Source organism: Podarcis raffonei, chromosome 8, assembly GCF_027172205.1.
Source record: "Podarcis raffonei isolate rPodRaf1 chromosome 8, rPodRaf1.pri, whole genome shotgun sequence".
Classification (NCBI taxonomy): domain Eukaryota; kingdom Metazoa; phylum Chordata; class Lepidosauria; order Squamata; family Lacertidae; genus Podarcis; species Podarcis raffonei.
Genome location: NC_070609.1, coordinates 54,340,614 through 54,358,964, shown reverse-complemented (window position 1 = coordinate 54,358,964; position 18,351 = coordinate 54,340,614). Strand labels below are relative to the sequence as shown.

The 18,351-nt window shown below is 44.0% G+C and overlaps 1 protein-coding gene across 1 annotated transcript in view; it reads right to left on the bottom strand.

Moving 5' to 3' along the window:
- The window catches only part of LPCAT2 (lysophosphatidylcholine acyltransferase 2), a 33,078-nt gene that overhangs the window by 13,418 nt on the left and 1,309 nt on the right, over positions 1-18,351 (bottom strand). Inside the window, exons 2-7 of the mRNA XM_053400115.1 lie at positions 9,613-9,752; positions 8,047-8,264; positions 6,444-6,556; positions 4,679-4,739; positions 2,715-2,773; positions 161-195 (exon numbers count right to left, since the gene is read on the bottom strand). Coding sequence (XP_053256090.1) covers positions 161-195; positions 2,715-2,773; positions 4,679-4,739; positions 6,444-6,556; positions 8,047-8,264; positions 9,613-9,752 — 626 coding nt within the window. The remainder of the gene's footprint in view (positions 1-160; positions 196-2,714; positions 2,774-4,678; positions 4,740-6,443; positions 6,557-8,046; positions 8,265-9,612; positions 9,753-18,351) is intronic.

Genomic DNA, 18,351 nt, shown 5'->3' with positions numbered 1-18,351 from the left:
CATTAGTATACAATTGCTGCGATATAAACCTTCTGAACCTTCTGAACATGGCACCCATATCTAAAGATCTGTATATGCAGCACATACAAAGATGCTGCAACTACTATTGTCAACAGCTGCCAGCGATAAGAACGTTTGTCATTAGGGTGGTGCCACTTACAAATTGTAGCCCTGCCAAGTCCACGTCACGGTATCCTAGAGGCAAGCAAATAAAATAAATGAATAGTTATAAACAGCTCGTTGGACAAATGGAAAGCAAAGCACCGCTGAGACCAGGACGTGGGTGTGATTCGCTAGCAAGTCTCTAGCAGGAAAACTGTGTTTCTCCAGAGGCTGTGGACCAAGTCTCACCATCCTTGACCACTGGTCACACTAGACTTGGAATCTAGCAACACCTGGAGGGCCACAACCTCCCCCCACCTTATCAGATGGAAGAGAGGAGAAGACACAGGACTCACTTCAACAGCTCCATCAGGCCTCCTCTCCCTCAACAGTCACATAGGGACAGGAATATCACTAGGCTGTCTCAGTGGGAGAGGTGGCCAGCAGGACTCACTCACTTCATCAGCTTTGCCACAAGGCCACCTTCATCAGGCACCTCCTGCCCCTGAACTATGCCAACTGGTCATTATAAGAACAACTATTTAAGAACTGGTGCCAGAATTTGACCACACCCATCATCCCCTCCCCATGCCTTTCTCCTTCTACAGTATGTGGTGTTTTTTCTAGGTTCTAAGCCTGTGGGCAGGGGCTGTCTTGTTTTAACTGTTTGTATATAAGTCAGTCTGGGAGCCTTTTTGGCTGAAGAGTAGGGGTACAAATGCTCTAAATAAACAAACAGCAAGAGCAGAAATTGGTTTGTGGCTCCTGACAAGGGATGGGGGAGAAAACTTGATTCTGTTTGCACCTAAAGGAAAATTTATCACATTTGCACTGCCCAAAACAACACAAGGACCAAAATGCAGGCATCTTTCAGAATTCGCACTCATCTGAAATTTGCGATGCCTGTCAATGTTTGCAAGAATGCATGTGTTGGAGGGCAAATGTGTGCACTAAAATGTGTTAGTGAAAATGACATGCAAAAATGGTGTTATGTTAAGAGAAATTGCTGGTGAAATGTGTACATTCATCAAAACCACATTATAAAAGTGTGTTCACGCAGAGAAATTCACACTATCACTTTGAAGAATTTTCACGCAGATTTTTTTTTTAAAGAAAACATAAATTGGTGCAGAAATGTAGAAAACCTACTTCAAGAATGGAAAAATGAGAAGCCGAGAGGGCTGGATCTGGCACATCCTCCCATCCCTACTGTGAGCTAACAGACAAGGTACAGAGCGCCAGACCCAAAATTTCCAAACCATAACATATAGTATGACTGGTGAGACTCTGGCCCAGCGAGGCAAATGCAGCCCCCTGAGTCTCTCCATCCGGCTCCTGCTTTGAACCCTCCTTGAATCTTTTTGTGGGGTTGGAATGTGTCCTTGAACTCTGAAAAATCTGTTCGCCTGCCTGCCTGAACAATGGGGGGGGGCGGTTACCATTCACACCCACTGCTCTGCTCACTTTTGTCTCTGACCCTGCAGAAGGAACACAGCCCCCAGGCTGAAAAAGGTTCCTCAGACCTAACACGATATGAGGCAAGACCGCACAGGCCTGTCATGTTCCTTCACAGGAGCAAATAACTGTTGTTTACTTAGATGTGGCAATGCCAAGAGGTTTAACTTGCAGAAACCACTGGTGGAAAAGCTTAACCAGTTTCCTGCCCTTGGTGATGGTGGTGTCTGTGGTGAGAGGATAGCAGAGTGTGCTCTCAGCTGTATTTCAGGTGGAGTTTTCTTAGTCAGCAGGCAGCATGACAGAATGCATAGAGGGAGCCTATTGTGGGATAGTTCACACACCCAAATGGTGGTCAGCATGTGTGAATGGGCCATCGCAGACCCAGAACCACAGGCAGAACATTCAGATCACATCAGGCAAACAATGCTTTTAGGGGCCTTGTCTACACTATACATTTAAAGCAGTATCATACCATCTGCCAAAGAATCATGGCATGTGCAGTTTGTTAAGGGTATGGAGAGTTGTTAGGAGACCCCTATTCCCCTCACAGAGCTGTAATTTCCAGAGTGGCTTAACAATCGCTCTTCATGGGGGACTCTGGGAATTATAGTTCTGTGAGGGGAAAGGGGGTCTCCTAATAACACTCAGCACTCTTTATATACAATTTCTGGAGGTTTTTTGGGAAACCACAACTATTAAAAGCAGAACTTTAAATGTACGTATAGTGCAGATGTGTCCATAGTTTGTATCAGGGAAATGGATCATTCTAGAGGGATTGCAACAAGCCAAGACTTTTGATTTCTTAAAGGGGTGGGGAATCTTTTTTTCAGTCCAAGGGCCATATTTCCATTCTGGCAACTTTCTGAGGGCCACATGCCAGTAGTGGGGAGGTGGGCCACAAGCAAAGCAAAATGTCTTAATATGCTCTTTTCTATTCTCTGTCCAGGCAAGCAAGGAGCATTATCAGAATTCAAGGACTCATTCCAGCCAGGTAGAAACACTCAAGAGGAATGTAAAGCATGGGCAATGAGGGGTGTGGCCTGCAAAGACTTCTTTGGGCCAGGTAATGAGTTCAGGGGAGCACATTTGGCCCCCAGGTCTGAGGTTCCCTACCCAACTTATTCTATCAATAAAATAATTGGGGGGGAACTTACCAATTTATTTGGATACCGAAGGAGTACTGGTTGAACAGGAACGCCGGGAATAAAGGCCCCTGGAAATGCAAGCCAGACAAGAAAAATCACCATGGGGAGAAATTACATGGACTATAGTTTGTGCCTAGAGAACAAACCATACTCAGGATTAATAATCAATGGACACCACCAACAAGAACCATTCAGTTTAACATGTTGAGTTAAGGGCTTTCCATGTTCACTCAGACTCCCAAATCCCAGGAAATCACAGCTGTTAGGGGCCACATCCTTAACAGACTTGTTATTGAGATCCACATGTTGGTGGATCTACTACTGGACCAGTTTCCTGATCAAAGGCAGATCACAACTGAAGCGCTAACACCAAATATGTGGTCAAAAATTAATTGGGTCTCCTAAAGCATGTCATGGTTAAAAGGTGCATCCCAGGTTGAAGAATGAGGACCACCAATCTAGGCAAATTTGATAGTATGGGGTCCTGTCCCGGGGCCAGTTTCAGTTTTACCACTACCTTGGATCTGGGTGGCTCTCAGCAGGAGAGTGGAGGGATTCAATGTTCACTGGAATAGACAGCTGAAGTCTGGAACTGAAGCCTGGGCTTTAAAGTAGGAGTCAGGAACTGTTGGTCATCCAGATGTTGCTGAACTCCCAGCACCTCTGGCTATTAGGCCAAGTTTTCTGGGGCTGATGGGAGGTGCAGATTGGCAACATCTGGGGAACCAAAGGTTCCCCATTCCTATTTTAAAGATTGCAATGGGGGGAATAAAATTCAACAGATAAAACATACATAACTATACAGTTGCCACCTAAATCCCCTTTCTGTTTTGTTCTAAAGACCCTGTAACAACAGAGTGCAGATCGGTTCCAACTCCCTAGGCAGAAAAGCACATCAACACTTTTGGTTGTCTATTATTTTTTGGAAGTCTATTGTGTTGGTGAGATCTAGGCTCATTTCTGGACTTTACCGCTTCAGACCACAAGGGGGAAGCTCTCCATATAAAGAAGCATTCCTCACAGAAGACAGAATGTTGCCTTAAACCAAGTCAGATTACATCTATTCCAGAAACAGGCACGTTCCAGTATTGTTATTTAGCTTTCTACAAGAACCCCAAGGGATCTACCAACCAGACCCAGGTGTAAAAGATATGCAGTTGGGATTACTGGGGCACATTTGAGCTCAATAATACATTCCCCTCACCCCAGTACTAGAACATCACTACCTTGCATAAAAAGTTCACTCCTGGTAAGGAAGGAACTGAACTCATACTCCAAAGCAGACTCTCCTGATTTGATCCAGGCAGATCATGTGTTCACTGCTGTTCCTATTCAGAGTAGACTTGGAATAATTCCATTGATTTCAATAGGTGTACTCTGAGTAGGGCCAGCTAGCGGGTGGTGCTGTGGTCTAAACCACTGAGCCTCTTGGCCTTGCTGATCGGAAGGTCGACGGCTTGAATCCAAATGATGGGATGAGCTCCTGTTGCTCCCAGCTTCTCCCAACCTAGCAGTTCAAAAGCACACTGGTGCAAGTAGATAAATAGGTACCACTGCGACGGAAAGGTAAACAGTGTTTCCGTGTACTCTGGCACTCATCAAGGTGCCCCCTTACACCAGTAGCAGTTTAGTCATGCTGGCCACATGACCCAGAAAGCTGTCTGTGGACAAACATCAGCTCCCTCAGCCTGAAAAGCGAGATGAGCCCCACAACCCCATAGTCGCCTTTGACTGGACTTAACCGTCCAGGGGTCCTTTATCTTTTACCTTTACCTTGCAACCCCAGAACTCTTATTCATGGGTCCATTTCAGAATCTGTAGCCTCGAGGATTGCTTTGCACTGCATTAGAGGGTTATGCACCTCCTCCATTCCTCTGAAAAGGTTCATGCTTTAAATCTGCTTTTCAAATGTTACACCCCCCCACACACCTCTAGCTTTTCAGCAACAATGCATCTGACACAGCCTTCCTCACCTTGTTTAAAAGTGATCAGACATGAACGGTTTGTACAGGTACCTTCTGGGAAAATCAATACCTGGGATCAAAAAAAGAGGAGAAGACATGAATATTCCATTAATTTAAACTGTCCCACAAATTCAGCAATTCTTGTTCAAGACTCATTTGCCAATGGTTCCTTCAGACAGCAATGGGGGGGGGGGCGCACATCTTTCTGAACCTTTCTTTCTTAATCTGTGGGCCATAAGATATTGTTGGACTCTAAGTCCCATCATCCTTGATCACTGGCCACAATGGCTGGGGCTGATGGGAGATGTCAGATGCTGAGGAGGGCTGTTTGGAACAGTGGCCAGGGAAGACCCTACAATAACAGAACCTGTTGTGACACTCCAGGAATGCTGTCCTGCATCTTGCAATACATACGCTCCAAAATCTGATGGAAGAAAAACAGGAACACCTTTATAACACCCCAGTTCTCAAACCATGGATCACTGTCAGAGTTTTCTGCCTCCATAACCCTGATCTAATTCCGCCTCTGTTGTTCCATTCCACTTTGCATATGCCATATCTGCCACATATTTTGGAAATGTGTTTGTTTGCTATACATTTGGACACCACTTAAGATGCCATAACCAAATGTTGCATGATGGCTCCTGAGATAGCAGAGCAGGTTTTTTCCTATGTCTGGATATCATGGGGAACCATTTTGAATCAAGATGGCTGACTGAACCTTTCAAACCTGCAGTTGTTGTTTTTTTTTAAATCACTTTATTTGCTTTGGGGGGGACACCACCCAATACATTATCATAAACATGTAAGGAGCATATAGCTAAGAGCATTGATTGAATCTATGTTGTGCTGTAAAATATTTGTGCCTCTTTAATTACAACCAAAATTATTTTTGTTTATTAGTGTCATCTTACACAGTTGTTCCACAAGAGTCCGCATGTGGATGCCGGTTATGTATTTTTGTGCTACTTGTTTAATAAGGAGATAGCACATTGTTTGGAACTTCTTTTCTGTCCTTTTTTGAAATTCTTCCTGTCGTTCACCTTTGGTGTCAGTTTTACCATCGATGCAATTTTCCGAATTTGCTGGTACCATTCAGACAGCAAGTTGTCTCCTGAAACTTGCCAACTTCTACCTATTGTCAAGCGTGTCATGGATAGTAAGAATTGTAATGAGTCCTTGTTTGTAATGTTTTGACTTTCTTAATCAAATATAGATAACAATTCCACCCTGGGAACTAAGTCCAGTATTCGGTCCATGATAACTCCCACTTCATAATATATATCTATATTTTTTTCCTGTATCTTTTCACAAGATCACCACTTATGAAAATAGGCACCTGATTCTCCTTAAGCTCTCCTGCATAGTGGGCTATTAGTATTTGATTACAGGGAATCAGGTACCATCTATGAATAATTTTGAATGAGTTATCATTCAAACCACAATACTATGAGTGGTTTAACAGGAAATAGGGGGTCTCCTAACAACTCTCAGCACCCTCAATAAACTACAGTTTCCAGGATTCTTTGGGAGAAGCCATTACTGTTTACATTTGCATGAAACTGCTTAAAATGTATAATGCAAATGAGGTTAGGTCAACTGTTTACCTGGACCCCTACAGGGCAACAGGGCTCTTTCATTTATGCTTACAACATCCTCCATTTATCTCAGATGACTCCTTCATTTCTCAACATTTGTCATGAAGAGCCTGGAGGAACAATTTGCACAAAGATGGTTCAGCTTTTCAGCAGCTAAACCATCTTAAAAATCTTACCTGGGGCCATTGCTCCCCTGAAGTTGCTCGACGGGTTATTTCTTTGATTGTGTTCCTCCGAGAATCAGGGTCGACACGGGACACCACAACAGGCTGGAGAGCACTAAGGATCCCTATTTGATAGCAAAAAAGAAGGATGGATGGAAGGAAGGAAGGAAGGAAGGAAAGATTCCTATCATTTCCAAGGCCCATCCACCCACCCCCAAAAAATCTAAGAATTATTCATTGACCCTAAGCACCAGTCAAAATTGGTTTATTTATTAAGAACATTTCTAGACTATCTCCCATATCATGTGTGGAGGAGATGGTATAACAATATTAAAATACCTAACCAGAATTTTAGAATACAAAGAGGAGCTGAGGACAATAGCACTCGCCTCACTTGTGATTCCCAGAAACTGGTATTCAGAGGCATACTGCCTCCAACCATAGAGGCAGTGAACAGCTGTCAAAGATAGGCGCCAATGTTAGCCTTATCTTCCATGATATTGACCAATCCTCTTTTAAAGCTATCCAAGTTGGGAGCAAGTTCCATAGTTTAACGTTGTCCTAAACCTCCAACATTCCAGCGTTGGAGTTCTAGTGTTGAGAGAGAGGGAGGGGAAAAAACCTGTCCTCTATCCACTTCCTCTATGCCATCTATATTTTTACTAACTTAAATGACGACATCACTTACTCACATTTTCTCTAAACTAAAAAATCCCAGATGTCACAAGCTTTCCTCACAGAGGAGTTGCTCCATCCCCTTGATCGTTTTGGCTGCTCTTTTCTGAACCTTTTCCAACTTTACAGTATCCTTGCTGAGGTGAGGTGACCACAACTGTACATAGTATTCCAAATGTGGTTGCACCATAGATTTGTATACAGTGGTACCTTGGTTTAAGAACAGCTTAGTTTATGAACAACTTGGATTAAGAACGCTGCAAACCCAGAAGTAGGTGCTTTGGTTTGTGAACTTTGCCTTGGTAGCAGAATATGTTCCGCTTCCTGTTGAGTGTGTTCCATTTGTAAATTGAGTCCCCCGCCACTATGGGAAAGCACGCCTTGGTTTAAGAACGGACTTCCAGAACGGATTAAGTTCCTAAACCAAGGTACCACTGTAATGGCATTGTGCTGTCTGAAGTTTTATTTTCAATTTCTTTCCTGGAGATCCCTAGCATGGAATTCACCTATTTCGCAGCTGCCACACACTGGCAGGCAGGCCAGATCCTGAGCTCCCACTCGTGCGATTTTAATAGATGGGTAAGGGTTGCCCTCCTGTCAATCAGATGATGTCACATGACTTTATGTCAAAGGAAAGAATCTGGAGTGCAGTCCTGAGCGCAGTCACCAACACATGGGTGACAAGTTGGCATGTCAAAACCAATGGCCACACTGTATGCAGCTGATGGGAGTTGGGAGTCCAACAACGTCAGGAGGACCAGAGGATTCTCCATCTCTTTTCAGAATGCTGCATCATTCTGGATTTTGTTCTATGATCCAAGAACTCTACCATCTCATTCACACCTCTCTCTCTCTCTCTCTCTCTCTCTCTCTCTCTCTCTCTCTCTCTCCCCCTCCCTCTCTCTGCCTACGTTCCCTCAAGCCTCGTAACAACACTTACTCCCAAGAATGGGCACAGAGAGATTCTCTTGCCTAGACACCGTCGACGGCAAGCCTGCCAGAACACAGACAATCCCATCGAAGAAGCTCGAGTGCGGTGCTGCAGTAAGGATCGGTGCCTCCTCAGGACTAGCTATTTCCCCCTTCACTTTGACTCGGAAGCCCATCACAAAAAATAAGGCACGGCCTAAGAGCGTGAGGCTGGCATAGCATACTCTCCTAAGGGAAAACAGAAAAGAAAATTGGGAACCTCATTACTTCACTCATCACCAAGATCACTACCCCTAACACTGGAGAGAAACTAGAGGACCAGACAGAGAAGCTCGGAGGACCACAATTGGCTCCCCAGGTCTGCAGCTCCCAACACATGCTTTGTGTTGTTATGTACACTGAGAGCACCATATAAACAAATATATATGACATCTTTTAAATTCATAAAGAGCTTAGCCTGCCTTAAGAACATTAGAATAGGTTGCTGGATCAGGCCAATGGCCCATCTAAACCAGCATCCTGTTCTCACAGTGGCCAACTAGATGCCTCATTTGGGAAACCCACAAGCAGGACTTGAGCACAAGAGCACTCTGCTTTCCTGTGGTTTCCAGCTACTAGTATTCAGAAGCATTTACTCCTGAAGGAAGAGGCAGAGGCAGAGCAGAGCCGTCACGGCTAGTCGTCACTGATAGCCTTGTCATCCATGAATTTGTCTACCCCTCTTTGAAAGCCACTGAAGTTGGTGGCCATCATTGCTTCCTGTGGGAGTAAGCTCCATAGCTTAACTGTTCACTGTGTGAACAGTTCTTTATTTCATCTGTCCCAAATCTTTCAACATATATAATATTGTTGCAACTCCCTCTCAGGTACATCAGTGTTATTATTACTTTATTATGATGACAATTACATTGGTGACCATTACCACCATCATTCACCTTACATAGACTTAGGCAGCAATCCCATACACAAAATTGGATGAAAAACTGGTAATATTCAGAAATGCACATACGCCACAAAAAAACTACAAGGAAAACGGCTGCACACGTTCAAAAACAAATAAAACATATTAAAACCCCCATCAAAAGAGGCACGCCAAAAAGCCTTTCTTGTTATTTTTAACTGGGAAGGACACAGGACCTCGTTGTGTGCCAAGGGGCAGATCTGATGGTGCCATATGAATATGCTACAAAGTTGAGGTTCTTGCAAATCCCAGTGCTCCAAAAAGACAAGGACATTCTAAGCGATGGTTCTCCCACATTAAGTTCTACATCGCAAAGGCAGTAAAAACACTTGGCTGCCTTGCAAAATGTGCTGGCCTACACAACGCAATCCTCAGTTCAATGTGAGTTACTTCCCTAGGCAATGTTTTTTAGGACTGCAACCTTGGGTGCCATGTAACTACTCTTATTTCCTGGAAGTCCGTGGAGAGATGCTGTACCTGTGATTGTGGAGGTTGCGTCATTCCAGGATGAGGACAAAGAGGTCCTTGCAAATAATGTGCAAAGCAGTTACAAGGACAAGTCCTGCTGTATTCAGCAAGCCTTCCCTATTAAGAGATCCTCAACAGCCATGTTACCTTTGCCATCCCAGAAGTGGCTTAGTCCCCTTCTCAGGGGTGCAGGAAGTTCCAAGGACTGCAAACGGCCAAGCCACCAGCAAAATGAAGAGCATGCATAGGACACGGAGAGGAACCAGAATCAGCCCAAACAAGAAAGCCTGGAAAATAAAAAGACAGAGTCAACCAGTCAGATATACCACAAGTGATGTTTTAATTCACTTGTTTGTTTCCAAAGGACACATGCCACAGGGTAGCCTTGTTTCATCATGTATTTTAATTATGCATGCCTATTCCCCCCCCCCTCCGTAATTGGGTTTATACCTGTAAATGGCTTAGAAGATTCTTTGGCAACTAAGAAGTAAATAAATCAATAACACAATAACCTCAAAATGCTGTGGTTTCCAATAGAGGCTGCCTAGTCATCAAAGGCCAAGTAACCCAGTAACATACAGACATACAAGGAATGTAGCGGGCAAAAGTCCCAAGCAATTGAGTCCTGGTTTATTTAGGCATCGCAGAAAATTGCTTGGGGACAGTTCAATGGTAGAGCAAGTGGTTTTCATGCAGAAGGTCCCAGGTTCAATCCCTGGCATCTCCAAGTCGGACTGGGAAAGACTTCTGTCTGAAATCCTGGACAGCTGCTGCCAACCAGTGTTGGCAGTACTGAGCTAAATGCTCTGCCTGGGTTGCTATAAGGCTCCCTACACCCTTAGAATTCTCAGTTAGTCTTTTGGTCACGTCCCAGGCAGAGATGTCTCTGGAAATAACTTGCTAGTTACCTAATCATTGACCAATTGCCAAAATACACAGAAAGCAACTTCCTGATTAGCATTATTTGACTAAGTATTGGCTCTAACATGGAATGGGATTGTTGTTTTTCCTTTTTGGTTTAAAGAAAGTGATAACTCAAAGCAAATTTAATGTAAATATTTGAAGACAAACTGACACAGCATTATGCATTGTTGTATACTTGGATTTCTGGTCACAGATGGCACACACAAACTGAAGTAGGGTTCAAGAGCATTGACATATGTAAACTGATGTGAAGCCCCCTCCCCCAAAAAAGAGGTTCTGCAATGCACAGGTGTTTCATTGGCAGACACTCTGATTCATGGTGCATGAGGCTGGTCAGCTCAGCCTAGTGGAGCATGAGACTCTTAATTCCAGGTTCATGGGTTTGAGCTCCACATTGGGTGAAAGACCCCAGTGGATCCTTCCAACCCTATGATTCTGTTTCTCCTTGCATTTTGATCTCACCTTTCCTCCAAGGAGCTCAAAGCGGTGTAAATCGTTATCCTACCCCCAACTCCATTTGATCCTCATAACAACCCTGTTAGGTTGAAAGGTGATGACTGCTTCATGGGTCACATAGGGATTTGAACCCTGGTCTCCAAGGTTCTAGCCCGGCACTCTAACCACTGCACCACCACCACTGCACACTTCCACACAAACATTTGTACATGGGTAGAGCTAGTTTGTACCTGTGCTCAGCGTAACATCTGAACAAGCCTCAAGTCATAACCCTTGCCAAGCTTCCTATTTCTAACAAGCCTATTTCCCTCTCTCATATTTCGCAGCAACTAGGTCTGCAAGGATAAAGGCAGAATAGGATCAGTTAGAAGCCCAGCAGATCACAATACACCAAAGTTACATAACTAACTCAGGAACACAGAAAGCGACTTCACACTGAATGAGAAACTTGAAAGACAGAAGCAAATTTTCCTCCAAATTAAAACGAGTGCAAAGGGGCAAGTCCGCACAGGGGCAAGACGGGTAAAAGCAGTTTATTTATGCCAAATAAGATAATGGGCCAATTAGTATCCCTGACAAGTGTAACAATTATTATTACTATTATTAACTTGCGGCTAAACCAGTAGCATTTCACCTTCAAACACTGTGTCTCGTCATCTGATGTTTATAGGAGGAACAGCAGAACGAAGTTCTGAGGAAGTTGTGAAATTCTCTTCCTGTGAGGTATTCAATACAAGTTTACAGATTCACAGAGAAGCTTTGGAAATTTGGTGCAAAAGGCTGGGGCTGATGATCTAATGGATGACGCCAAAACAAGGGGGTGGCTGCCCCCTGATTTGAGGTCAGCTTACAGAAAAATAATCACCATTTCCTATCAGTACAAAACATTTGTAATGTCTTCTCATGAAGGTCAAGAAAGGTTAGCCACGCAGTTTAGGGACACCAGGTTCATTTCCTGTTTTTGAGTTATTTCATCAGTGTTGTTTGAGGAAGTTTGGGTGGCCCATGCCTACCTCCACTGTCAGAGGCACCAATGCTCCTGAACACCAGGTGCTGGAAACTGCAGGAGGGGAGAGGGCTCTTGTGCTCTGCTCCATTCTTGAGGGCTTCCCACAGGCATCTGGTTGGCCACTGTGAGAACAGGATGCTGGCCTAGATGAGCCACTGGCCTGACCCAGCAGACCTCTTCTTATGTTCATAAACAATGACATCCTAAGATTTTGTCTGTTGTAAAAAATGTCATGCACATCAGGGGTGGAGAACCTGTGGCCCACCAGATTGTGATGGGATCCAAATCCCCTCAACCCCAGCCAGCATGGCCAATGGTCAGGGATGATGGGATCTGGGAGTCCACCAGCACTTAGAAGGCCACAGACTCCCTTCCCCAATTCCCTGATGTGAATTCACACCCTGGCTGTGAATGATGATGCTTGGGCCTCCCTGACTGAGGAGGAGAATCAACATTCTCTGGCTGCATTCACATGGCAGCTCACTTCCCCACTTTGCCCTAACTGTTAATTTCCGCATTATGTTTGAGCTTTCACACAAAGTAAAATCCACTTTCAGAAATATAGTGGAATATAGAGCAAGTTTAGCCCTCATTTCCATGTTATTTGCAAATGGATTTATTCTGGAAGCCGGTAACACTGAAATGAACGCTAAAAGTGTGCTATATTCCACTATATTTCCTGAAGTGGCTTTTATGTAGTATGAAAGCTGAACTATCGTGGAAATTAACAGTCAGGGGAACATCAGGAATACAGAATAAACTGCAATGCAACCTCAGATTACCTCCATGACAAAACAGACGACTGAAATTGTGGAATCCACAAGACCTCCATTCTGAAAAATGGGACTTTAAAACATGCACACATGAGATTCAATGCCCAAAATAATAATAACAACCTAAGAAGAGCCCTGCTGGGTCAAGCCAGAAGCCCATCAAATCCAGCACCCTGTTCTCACAGAGCCAACCAGAGGCCACTGGAAAGCATGCACCCAAATGCAACAGCCTTCTCCACACTTGTGATTCCCAGCAAATGGGTGGCACAGAGCAAGCCACATGTGTGAAGCCACAAATGCAGATCACTTCTACCATTCATATTCTACCATGGCATATTCAGGCGCTTATCAATTCTAGCAGAATGTGAACTGTATTTATTAATGAAGCTGCCCAGGCCCAAAAAGTCTGCCAATTTCAACACACTACAGAGAAGGACTTGACTGTCTTCATGGAGAAGATTTGTATCTCCCTGTAAAAAGGACCCATGCATGAAGAAGCCTTTCCTCACATGGAGTGGTGGCCTCTCTTCAGATCCCTGAAGGCAACTTTCGGCCAAATCTGCTGAAAAATGGAGCAAGAAGCTATTGGCTTACTTTTGCTGTTAAAAATAAATAAATAAATCAAAAATTATGTTTTTGGTCCCTCACGCAAGTTTTTTTCTTTTTCTTTTTAATAATAATAATAATTTATTATTTATACCCTGCCCATCTGGCTGAGTTTCCCCAGCCACTCTGGGCGGCTCTAAAAGGCTTTAAAAGGCTCTAGCAAACATTTTTACAGAGCTTTTAAAAGAATTGCTTTCCTCTAAATATGGTACTGAACATGAAGAGAATTACAGTCCTTGCAGGCTTTTGGAGCAACAAGTAATGCAAAACTGTCTTAGAGCATTAATGAGCGTTTACAACACTTCTTCAGAATGTCAGGTTATACCTGCTCTTTGAGGAAACATGAGGAAACATGCTGGTCCTGCAGCCATATGAAAAACCTGTGATCTTTGGCGGTAAATAGGTAAATAACATTTCACCTGGAACAGTATCAGGGAGTATGACCTCTGTAACCAACAGCTATCACCAGCTGCAGCAACAATGGTTCCATTTCCATACCCAGAGCAGGGGGAAGAACAACCTTCCCTGTGCATAGGAAAAACTTAGCATTCTGCACTGAAGAGGTGGGGAACTTTTTTCAATCCATGAAGCATTTTGGGGGCTGAACATCAGTGGTGGGCAGGCCAGAGGCAACAGTGGCTGGAACAATTGACACTTTTAAAATATTTGTACAAGAGGCTCTGATCTAGCCACTGAAAAGTCAAAGGTTTACACCTTTCCATCTTTCATCCTGGCAGGGAATAGGCACTATCGCCATTCAAGGACACATCCTAGCCAGCCAAAAACTCTCAATGAGGGGGCACAGCAGGCTGGTGAAGGGTGTGCCTTGGGCAAAGTCCCAAGGTCCACCTCTGATATATTAGGAGAGTACTCAAAATATAAACACCCTCAACCTGCATTTTGAAAGTGGTTTGGTCCTGAAGGGACCATCCCACATGCCTTCTTGAACATTCAAATCTGCTGATAGGTCCCCCCCCCCCAAAAAAAAACCATAATGCCACCTGCTGCTGCACTCAATTCATTTGCACTGAGAACATCCCTTCTGCAGGTCATGGTGAAAAAAGCAGAAGATCTGCGGGGTGGAAGCAGGGCAGAGAACAGGGTCTGCTTTGATAGCCTGGGTTTGAAAACTGTGCAGTCTCCCTCTTTGCCACCAAGGCAGATATGCTCTGGGTACTTCCCCATAGCAGTTTATTGTGGAGTCTCAATGTCACATCATCCTCACCAAACTGTCACCCCATATTATGTTTCCATTTAATCTGGATAGATTAAAAAAAAAAAAACCAAAACCCTGCAGAAACAGTAAATCTGGATTAAACTGGTTAAAAATACATTGAAATCACTTAAACGCATTAAGAGCATCTAAAAAAACAGTCAGATGCCCTGAAAGATAGCAATTTCAGGAAGCAGGAAAGAAGTATCTCCCAGTCATCCACTACTGGGCATGTGGAAGGGCCTCCAATATTTTTGGAGTGCGGGAGGGGACTGGAAGGGAAGTGGTTTATCTTAGCTTTGAAATTACAAGATAGAAGAGAAGCACTACACTTCTCAACGAAACGGAAGGTGGGTCCGGAGTGGAGAAGTTTCACAGGGCTGGCTGGGAGTCAGCCCTCTTTTCCGGCCGCATAAAGGAAACACACAAAGTTTCATAAGCTTCCTCTTTGCTCGTCTAGTTCTGTTGGCTGGGCTTGCATGCCCTCTGCCCCCACTACTCAGTTTAGACTGCAACGCAACACATACATAGGATCATAAAATTGTAGAACTGGAAGGAACACGATGGGGCATCCAGTCCAACTGCCAGCAATGCAGGAATCACAGCTAAAGAATCCCTGACAAGTGAAGTCCCAGTGAAGTCAGTGGCACTTACTTCCGTGTAGACCTGTATCAGACTGTGCGGTAAAGCACTGATCTGCTCAGACATGCTGCAGAAAACATTCCATGGGCATGATTTAGATGCTCTGGATCAACCTGTCATCTTCCTAGGATTAAAATGACCTCAGAAAATGTTGGCAGGGTGCCTTTCTTCAGGGTGTAGTTCAGAGGTCCATGGCAAACTAGCAACTTGGGAACAACCTTAGAAAGCCACTAAGGCAGAGGTGGAGACTGTGACACTGTGTGTGTGTTTGTGTCCCCCATAATTTTAGGCAGGGTTATTCCCTACCCCATTTAAAGAATTTGGCAGTAGAACACAGGACTTCCTGTATGCAGAGTTTGTGGTCATCCACTATGATACAATGCTAAAAACAACACAGGTTACTTCCAGATGGCCCTCTTGCTGAGGGTTCAACACAATTTGCTTGTGCAAAGTTTGCAGTAAGGTTACACGTGACATCAGATGTTAAAAAAGATAAGAAGAGCCTGCTGGATCAGGCCAATGGCCCATTTAGTCCAGCATCCAGTTTTAACAGTGGCCAGCCAGATGCCTATGGGCAGGGATTTTTTCCTTCTGGAACTGAGTCCCTGCACCTCTTTGTTGTGTTGTGGAGCCAGAGTACAGCCATCATGGCCAGAGCTAGTGTGGATTAGTGGTTAAGAGCAGTGGACTCATAATCTGGTGAACCGGATTTGATTCCCTGCTCCTCCACATGCAGCTGCTGGGTGACCTTGGGCTAGTCACACTCCTCTGAAGTCTCTCAGCCCCACTCACCTCACAGAGTGTTTGTTGTGGGGGAGGAAGGGAAAGGAGATTGTTAGCCACTTTGAGACTCCTTTGGGTAGTGATAAAGCAGGATATCAAATTCAAACTCTTCTTCTTCTTTCTTCCATGAATCTGTCTAATCTTTTAAAACCATCTAGGTTGGTGGCCATTACTGCCCTCTGTGGGAGCAAGTTCCTGCATGAAAATATCGTTTCTTTTACCTGCCCTGAATCTTCCAATATAAGTAGCGTCTACTGGCTGACTCCAACAAGTGGTAGAACATAGTCTTGTCCTTTCAACAAATCTGAATGAATGTTCCATCTTTATGAAGCATTCATTCTGATTACAAGCACTTGTCTACACCAGAGTTTAATGTGTGCTTGCAGCTATCTGTGGTAAATGTCACTTCAGTGGCACTTTTCTTGTGGTTAACATTTCACAAAAAACTTCTTTTACTTCTTCCTCTAAAAGAAACTTACAATACGGAAATCCTGGAAACATTTACTGGAGGGGGGGCGGAGAATTTGCTGAGAAGTGAGAAAGCAGAAGTTTGAACCAGACACTGACAACTCTTGGCTTTAAACAGAAGTCAGGAAAGTATCAGAATGTCTGCGTAAAGCAAAAATCTTATTTTTATGATCAAAGCCCACCACAATGCAGGATTCAACATACCACTTTATTAAGAATATTGAACAAAGCAACTGCTAATCTGAAATCTGTGCAATGGGGAGAGGGGGGCATCAAGTTGCCAGGATTGCTAGTTTGTACAGTGGTACCTTGGGTTAAGAACTTAATTCATTCCGGAGGTCCGTTCTTAACCTGAAACTGTTCTTAACCTGAGGTAGCACTTTAGCTATTGGGGCCTCCTGCTGTCACTGCGCCACCGGAGCACAATTTCTGTTCTCATCCTGAAGCAAAGTTTTTAACCCGAGGTACTACTTATGGGTTAGCGGAGTCTGTAACCTGAAGCATCTGTAACCTGAAGCATCTGTAACCCGAGGTATGTACCACTCTGTGTGTGTGTGTGTGTGTGTGTGTGTGTGTGCATCCCTCACATCTAATCTATGGCAGTATTAGAATAACAATACTCTGTACTGGAATACAACCATTTGCAGAGGTTGGAGTTTGAAGTATGTCTGGAATTCCAGAAACACCTTAAGGTGAGATGACATGGAGATTACATGTCTAAATCTGATCCCATTAGCTATAAAGTTAAGTTCACCAGAAGCGGTCTCCTACCAGGTCAGACAATTTGTTCATCTGTCCCAGAACCGCCTACTTCATGGGTGGGGAATCTACATATGTTCAGCTGGAAGGCCATATTCCCTGAATATTCCAGGCTGGGCCGGGGGGTGGGGGGGTTGTAGGGGAGTTTGCATGCCAGTAGTTGGTGTGGCCAGAGGCAAAAGTGGATGGAGAAACAGCTGCCACCCTTACTTTTGGACCATCAGCAATATATTCTGGTCATACTGAGCTATGCTGTTCCCAATACATTGTGGAAGGGAGGGGGGAGAAAACAGGACAGTACCCACTGATAATATATTTCTGGGCAATCTGCCTTAGATCAGCAAAACTTTCCAAATATTTAAAAATAGTAACAACAAAATACTTTTCCCACTTCTAAATTAGGCCACAGGAATGCAGAAAGCAAACCAGATATGAACTTATTTTGTGTTTAAAGGGCTGCAAGCTCAATTCACATTCTTGCATTGAAAACAAAATTTGGAGCTCAGAACATGCTCAAAGGCTCATTCTTTAATTCTAACAGTATGCTTTCTGTTGGTACTTCTTGGGTTTCTTTCTTTTCTTTTCTTTTAGGAGATCCAACAGGCTTGAAGTCTGCATGCCCCCAACAAAGCATGGACTCAGTTTCTCATCTTTAAAATGGAAAGAATAGTGGCTTACCTAACAGCAGCAGTATGAAAGCAAAAGGAAGCAAATTAATTTATTGCACATAGAAAATAAGAACGGCAACAATTTCCTGCCACGCCTGTGTGGACATAGGAACCTGCCTTATATCAAGTCAGAACATAACCAGGCCTCTATAATCAGGCCTTTGGCTGTTTAAACTATCTCTGGCCTTTGAATTTGTTGGTGGGTGTTGTTTTTGGTTCTTGGTTATTAATTTTGTGCTCTCATTTTGAATTTTTATGTTGTATACCACCCTGTGATCTTCGGATGAAGGACAGTACATACATTCAACTGATAAATGAACAAAACAAAACATACATTGGTCTATCAAGCTCAATATTGTTTACACTGACTGACAGAGGCTCTTCAGGGCTTCAGGCAGGAGTCTCTCCCACTCCAGGCATTGGGGACTTTACTCGGGTCTTTCTGCCTGCAAAGCAGATGCTCTACCAATGAGCGGCAACCCTTGCCCTTAAATAGAAGGAACATAGAAAGCTGCCTTCCACTGCATTCTTCCATCTAGCTCAGTACTGTCTACACGGACTGGCAGCATCTCTCTAGGTTTTCAG